We start from the raw sequence: 8076 nt of genomic DNA, 5'->3' as shown, positions 1-8076 counted from the left end.
TTCGTCCACTTGAAACTATGTTTATGTTTCTTAAAGGCATAGTCCACCCTAAAATGAAAATTGTCATTTACTCCCCCTCATGTCGCCCCATGAGTTACTTTCTTCTGCTGAACACTAAAGAAGATGTTTTGAAGACTGTTGGTAATCGAACAGCCATTGCCATTGCCATTGACTTCCATTATGTTTTTTGACCATACAATGGAAGTCATATATACAATTCTGTCAGAATGCCGGCTCCTGTGTCAGTAGCATCACACGCATGCATTATGGTACTCTCGTGAATGCACGTTGAAAACTGACACGGAAGAGATTATTTTTGTTTTCTTTGCGCACAAAAAGTATTCTCGTAGGTGGAACCACTGATTACATGGACTATTTTAATGATGTCCTAACTACCTTTCTGGGCCTTCAACTTGTCAGTTGTGTTGTCTCTTGGATTTTATCAAAAATATCTTAATTTGTGTTCCGAAAATGAAAGAAAATCTTACGGCTTTAGAACGACATGAGTGTGAGTAATTAATGACAGAATTTTCATTTTTGGGAGAACTATTCCTTTAAGTTGTGTTTACAATGACAGTGATGAAATCCACCTCAGGTCACCAAAATTTTTTGTTCAGATCTCATTGCTGTTTGATTTTTTTTTTTTTGTTCCTTTTATGAGGTGCAACATATTCTATACAACACTTTTTCTAGCTGAAGATCTAGTTTCTTGATTCCACGCATGTCCTGCAAAAGACCTTTTGCGTTCTTTTTTTTGCATAGACCCCAGTGCCAAGATCTTGTAATTGGAGCACTGTGAGGGGCCAAACAGACAATGATAACACACACGACTCAAACACACCGAGAAAAAAAAAAAAAAAGTTTCCTTTGATTTCTGACACAATAGTCTGACCACAGTAGACACACTTTATTTAGCTAGTATTTCTCTATCTATATATCTACTATCTATTTATAAATAGGCACTCGCCACCAATGTTGAGACGTTACGAGAATTTGGCGGTAGCTCCGCCAATACCTGGTGGGGCGGTTCGTTAAAGGAGAAGGACATTCCCTTTATGGGACACACAGGTTGGACTGGCCTTGTCAACAGACATCTTGACAAATTCATCAATGCTACGACCTGCAGCAGTAGCTTGGGAAAACATCTCAATTATCTTCCGAAAAAACTTGCCGCCATGGATTCAGTGAGTGTTATAGAACAGCTGATGTCCGAAATGGTTTAGCCATGGCTGTCTCCATCTCTTTTGGGCCTGAGCACCAGTTGAAGCACCATTAGAAATGTTCCCTGTTTTAAGGGGTGGAGGTGCATAGGTGCATGAGAGCTTACATGCAGACCAGCCTTGGTGTTTGGAGTGGAGCACGAGCAAAATGAAATGGCAAATTCTGGTTAGCGTGGTGTATGTTATGTGCGTTATAATCGGTGAGACGAAATGAACTCTGTATAGAGTAGACTACCTCTGAGGTATACTAACTCTCTAAGGTCCAACATACACTAAAAACCAACAATGGAGACTTAAATGTGGCCCATGCATATCGTAGTGCATACTCAAACCTAAGTACATAAATGTATACAGTAGCACATACAATAAAACCTAAAGAATTGAAGGCAGGCAACAGTTGGCCTTTAAGATTAAAATTGCTAATGCAGACGTGATCGTAAAAAATGGTTCAAAATGAAATTATTAGGATGGTATTATTTTACATTGGATAACATAAAAAAAGCAGAATCAAGGCTTGAATGGGTGCAGGCTGACTTGTTGCTTCATTGAAGAGGTGGAGCTAGATGAGAGTGGGCGGGGCAGTGATGAGAAGGGGCGGGGCCAGCTGGATGCATGCCCTGGTCGCAAGTGGAAACCAGGCAACTAGGAGCAGCTGCAGTGTCTCATCTAGTGTTGACTGAGCATGGAGAGTCTTCAAGGCAAATGTCTTTAGAAAAAGGACTGCACCACGAAGTAACTGTGTTTCTGTTCAGTCCAGACTTCCTCTCCATTTATTTTTTTAATCATCTGAAAACAACAACAACATGGAATAATTATCCTTAAGAGAATGCATCATTTAGCATTAATATTACACCATGTCTATGTTTTGGAAAGAAGTCTCTAATGCTCAACAAGGCTGCACAAAAATACATTAAAAACCCTAATATTGTATTTTGGGCTTGCCAAAGCTGAGTGACTATTGGACACTAATATTTAAAATACTAAATGATGCTTTTAACTTAGAAATAAAGTGTTGAAATTGCTTTTTTTGGTGTACCAGAACACAAAGTATCATTGACAAGGTAAAAAAATGTTATCGCTTTTGTCACTTTATTTTTAAGTGGAAATCAGCAATCCCACCTATAGCTTCAGTGTGGATGTGTGACCTGGTTTTATATTTGAAATGAGAGAAAATTAAATATTTAATGAAGGGATCTGTACAAAAATTGTATGAGACGTGGCAACCTATGATCACATATTTTGAAAAGATGAAGACTCTCCCCAGTTAACTGATCATTATATTTGAGATTTGTGGTAACCAATGTTGCTTGGTTTTATATTTATGTAAAGACAGCCATGAATATGACAGAGGATCGAATTGTATTATTGTTTAGGTATTTATTTATATTTATTATTCCTACAATGATATTGTTCATTTGTAAATGTGTACAATATTGTAATGTTTATCTTGTATTTTTAACATCTATTTTTTTTATTATTATTATTAAATTGTCTATTTTTCTTATTGTTGTTGTTTTTGTAATTTTATTTTATTTTGTCTGTTTAGTTATTTCGGCAGTAAGGGTCATCACGGGGGAAAAGTTATAACCTTAATTGTAAGTTTTGGAAAAGGTTCATATATAATATATATATACACATTTTATATAACATATATATAAAAAACAATAATATTGCTAACTATTATTACTAGTTAAAAACTATTTGTTTTTAATGTTTTAAAATGTAATTTATGTTTGTGATGCAAAGCTGAATTTTCAGCATCATTACTCCAGTCTTCAGTGTCACATGATTCTCCAGAAATCATTCTAATTAGCTGATTTGCTGCTCAAGAAACATTTATTATTATTATCAATGTTGAACACAGTTGTACTGCTTAATATTTTTGCTGAAACACTGATACATTTTTTTTAGGATTCTTTAATGAATAGAACGTTCTAAATAACAGCATTTATTTAAATATAAAAATCTTTTGCAACATTATACATGTCTTTACTGTCACTTGAATAAAAGTGTTGATTTCTTTAAGAAATTAATGTCACTTTTTATCAATAGAATTTGCCCTTGCTGAATATATTAATTTCTTTATAATATATTAATATATATTCATTATATTTATATCAATTAATATTAATGTTAATATTAACGTTATTGACCACAATGGTAGTGTATGATATGAAAACGGTAAATTAAAAAATAAAGTAAATGAAGTGTTAGTACTTCTGTTGATAGTATTTACCTGCTCAGGTGGTCATCTCCAGCTTTGGCCCTCCCACTCAAACTAATGCTCCGCCTCTTTCCTTAATGAATGGAAAAAATGGGACCCCATCCAAAAGAATAAATCTGATTGTAGGTAAAGACTGGCCAAGTGAACAATGTAGAATTTCATCTGTATGGCATGGCTGTGCTCCTCCTTTAGTGACTGAATTGTCTGTGAACATAACAAAAAAAAGTGTTTGGCAAAGCGCTTTTATCCACAAAATCTCATTTTAAACCAGACAACTGACATCAGACATCAAAATCTCACCCCATAAAACAACATCATAGCTTTGGTTTGGAAATAGTTATGCCCAAATTCCTTCTTCATCATCCTTTGAGGCCAAAATATATCCAGATATCCAGAGGTCAGCATGAAATGAGGAGAATTAGATGAGTTAAAGGTGAAAGAGCAGGTTGTTTAGATTAGGAAATTTAGCGATTGCATTACAGTGAGAGACAGGTATATTATACAGAGGTCCATCGCCTGCAGAAAACACCAGCCATATATTGTGATTTGATGTCGATCAGTGTTGTTATCTTTAATTAAACTAAAACTTTTTAAATAAAATTGAAAAAATTGAAAAAAACCATAACAAAATTATTAAAATTTACACTAAAATTCAATTGAAAACTCAAAATATTAACAAATACTATTATAGTATATAAATAATTCTAAAATACCACTTATTTCAAAAGTTACTGCATCAATACTTTAGATCCTTGTTATTTATCTATTTTATTTTAAAGATAAATTATTTAAATAGAATGAATTAATCTTGCCTTCTGTTGTAGGTCTCAAATCATATTTGCATGCAAAAACAATGCCAGTGACCATTGCTGACGTCAAACTCTCTGATATTTTAATGCAATGTATTATATCATAGTATATGTATCATAGTATATCATCATGTAGTTGGCCAAGTCCACTGGTCTGTGCTGGTTAGTGCTGGTTTATTTGGCGGATAAAGGCTGACCAAGTTAGTGAAACGTGGCTTTGCTGATTAAAAATTTTGTGATTAAGCCTGGCAGGAAATAACCAGCATCCCATATGGGTAACCATCATACCAGCAGCCAAAACAACACAAGAATCTGCTCTTTTCAACATGCACTTGTATTTTTGGTTAACAGTTTGTAATTAACACACACACACACACACACACACACACACAAATCTTACGATTTTTCTGCTGAAAAAAGGCCTAATATTACTTAAATTTGTTGATGCTTTCTGAATTTTGCCTTTTGAATTTTTATTTTAATTATATACAGTATATATATATATATATATATATATGTATCAGCTTTTTCATTTTTCAATGACAAAAAGAAATATAAAAAATCATTTAACTTTATTTATTTATTTAAAATATTAAGTATCATTTAACTTACAATCTGCAAAAACACTACAAAATGCATCAAATTTTGTGATGTGCTCATGCAAAACAGGCACTATTTTTGTAATCAGCATCCTAAAATTAGTAAGAAGCAAGTATTGGATTTCATGTGATGCAGATTAGATAAGAAATATTGCAAAGTATTAGAAAAAACAAATGTACACTAATTTAGATGAATTAATTAAATTAGAATAGGTGCAGACACAAAATTTGTAGTACAGTGAAGATACCGTACAAACCTGGTCTGGAGCGGGTCGGTGTCCGGGATGTGGTGGTCCACGGCCTGGACCCCGATGGTGTGGTGGAGGGTGTCGAGGGTGTGGGCCCTGCGGGCCGGGGTGCGGGGGGTGATGGGGGTGCTGCTGCGGGTGTTGCATGGACTGAGGATGGGGGCCCTGCTGAGGCGGAGGGCCGTGGGGGTGCTGCTGCGTAGGGACCCCAGAATGAGGGTGTTGAGGGTGGGGTGGCTGGGGTCTAGGTGGGTGCTGGTGTGGGCCGGGCGGTTGCGGGTGTTGTGGGTGCTGCGCGTGCTGGGGGTGTTGGGGGTGTTGGGGGTGCTGTGGGTGTTGTGGGTGGGGGTATTGAGGCTGGGGTGGCTGCTGCGGGTGTTGAGGGTGGTGGGGTGGAGGCTGTGGGTGTTGGGGATGGGGCGCGTGTGGGTAAGGAGGCTGGTGGGGGTGTTGGGGGTGTTGGGGCTGTGGGTATGGTGGCTGGGGTTGGGGTTGAGGATGAAGGGGTTGAGGTTGCATGTGGGGAGGTGGAGCGTGAGGGTGGTAATGGTCATCCTCGTAGTTGTCAGCAATAAGTTTCATTCTGCTCTGTGTCTAAAATGGATAAAAAGAAGTTAGTAAGACACAAGCAGCATATTATTTGATACAGGGTCAGGATACAGATATCAAACATCTCTAAATGGCTTGTACAAATGTAAAAAGTTTGCTTTTACTCAATTTCCAGGAGTTAATGAAGCACGGACTGACAGAAAACAAAGTTGAGTTTACAAGGTATCAGGTGGCTACATGCCTCAGAGGAAGTGCAGGAGATTCTCTAATACTTTCTTTGACTCATTCCCTCAAGCTGTAAACTGATATTGCCACATTTTGGGAAAAACATCCCACTGAAGCTAAAAATAGGAATGCACAATACTGTGTACAAGCACAATTTTTTTTTTATTCAGTTTATTGGCTGATATTGGATATTTAATTGCTTCTGGCTATTTTAAAGGGGTGGTTGATTGCGATTTCACTTTTTTAACGTTAGTTAGTGTGTAATGTTGCTATTTGAGCATAAACAATATCTGCAGAGTTACGAAGTTGAAAGTTCAATGCAAACGGAGATATCGTGTTTTAAAATTCTGGCAGTTTAATGCCTACAAATACGGCTCGTAGGGACTACAACGAGTTACTTCCCAGGTTTGTGACATCACAAACCCAGATAAACCCCGCCCCCGGGAACATGCAGCAAAGGGGGTGAGGCCATGCTGTGCTGCTTTAGAGAAGAGGAAGAGAAAAATAGAGGTGCACGTAAAAATCTATTCATATTTAAATCGCGATTCTGTCTTCTAACGATTCTAATGTATTTCACAAGTTTCAAAATCAATGTTCTAAAGCAGCGGTTCTCAATCCTGTTGCTCGTGTCTCCCTGCTCTGCATACGCTCTGCTCTGCATCTCTCTCTCTCTCTCTGAATACACTTATTTTCACATTGCTATGAGAAGCGTTATACATGGACACGGTGCGGTTGCCGTACTGTATTAAAGTTTTAATCAGAATAAAACCGTATATTAAAAGCTAACATCGTAGCATGTATAAATAACAGCGTATCTAAAAGTATGAGACAACAACAAACAAACAACAGTGAAAAATACTGTCATGAGTTGCACATGTATACATAGTGGAAACATTATTGTTATTTATTTACTTAAATTGCAATCTTTGTGATATGCATTAAGCTATATCAGTATAGTACAGCCCTACTATTTCCTTCAGCAGCTTTCAAAATTAATATTTAGCCATCTTTCATTCAGTACAATTGAATGGTGTTATCCCTAAATTCACATACAAACATACAAACTACTAACTTTTTAAAAATGTTTATTGTTTTATGACCTTTTTAAAAACCCAAATCATACAGCTCTACAATAATAATTACCGGCTTGGCCAGAATTTGTCATCCCTATGAAAAATGAATCATATCTTCACTCTACAATATCTTAATTCTAGGTGTAATTAAATGGGTTTCTGAGTACAGAAATCGACCAACCTGTTGTTTGAGCTGATGCATTAGTCTGTCCTTCTCTCTTTTCAGGGCCAACACTTCCTCTTGTGTCTTTTTCTTATTGGAGGAGGACAGCTCCAGCAAAGCGATGTTAGCATCCTTCTCACTGATAGCAGCGAGCAGAGCCTGTTGTCTGAGGGGAACAGACCATGAGATATGCATGCATGATGTACACTGAGCAGCTTTCAACGAAAGGAACATAGACTAAAAACATCCCAGGCATCAAATATTTATGAAGAAACAGAGTCTGACTGCAAGGATTCTTACTTCATCTCCAAGATCTCCTCGAGCTGTTTTCTGCGCTCCTGTCGGAGGTTGGTCAGATGGCCGTCTCTCTCAGACAGAGACTGTTGGGTGGAGGACAGACGCTGCTTAGTGGCTTCCAACTCCTGCCTCGTCTTCTCCAAAACATTCATCAACTCCTCCATCTGTGAAACAAAGAAAAATGTGTGCAAGAAAATAAATCAACAAGAAAAACAAAAGGTTTTCTCTTTAAGACTAAATTTAAAGCCATAAAATAAAAAGAACACACCTTTGGGTTATCCATTGGATTATCCTTCCGTTGGTCTTGCAAGATATTCCCAGGGCCTTTCTTGTCCATCTGAGGGCCAAGCTTGATGCCTGGGCCCTTTTTATTTTGATCCTTGGTTTGCCTTAGAACACATACACAGTGTCACCTGAATACCTTGATACCAATCACAAAACCCTGTTTAACCAAACATGATATATTGATCGAAATGAATTATAGCATATTTTTTGTCTTGTTTTCCAGTACAAATATCTGTCTTAAATTAACATACATTTACTTAAGAAGCAAATGACATAAGATATTAAAGGACTAGTCCACCCAAAAATCTAAATTCTGTTATCATTTCCCATTGACATCCGTTGTTTGTTTGTTTTTTGTCCATATAATGGAAGTCATGGGGTCAT

General features: G+C 37.0%; 1 protein-coding gene across 7 annotated transcripts in view; it reads right to left on the bottom strand.

The window, feature by feature from the left end:
* Nucleotides 1-330: 330 nt before the first annotated feature.
* erc2 (ELKS/RAB6-interacting/CAST family member 2) overlaps nt 331-8076 on the bottom strand; it is a 52565-nt gene continuing 44819 nt past the window's right edge. For 5 of the 7 annotated variants that reach the window (XM_058791423.1, XM_058791424.1, XM_058791426.1 and 2 more), the window contains 6 exons: nt 7676-7796; nt 7411-7571; nt 7129-7276; nt 5110-5694; nt 3457-3648; nt 331-2006 (listed from right to left, as the gene is read on the bottom strand). In XM_058791423.1, the coding sequence (XP_058647406.1) occupies nt 3499-3648; nt 5110-5694; nt 7129-7276; nt 7411-7571; nt 7676-7796 (1165 nt within the window). In that variant the 3' untranslated portion in view covers nt 331-2006; nt 3457-3498. Of the gene's footprint in view, nt 2007-3456; nt 3649-3744; nt 3809-5109; nt 5695-7128; nt 7277-7410; nt 7572-7675; nt 7797-8076 lie in introns of those variants that run through there. The other 2 variants (XM_058791427.1, XM_058791428.1) reach the window with 1 other exon arrangement.

This window comes from Onychostoma macrolepis, chromosome 11, assembly GCF_012432095.1.
Source record: "Onychostoma macrolepis isolate SWU-2019 chromosome 11, ASM1243209v1, whole genome shotgun sequence".
NCBI lineage: Eukaryota > Metazoa > Chordata > Actinopteri > Cypriniformes > Cyprinidae > Onychostoma > Onychostoma macrolepis.
The sequence above is the reverse complement of the archived record's forward strand: the minus strand, read 5'-3'. Positions and strand labels throughout refer to the sequence as shown.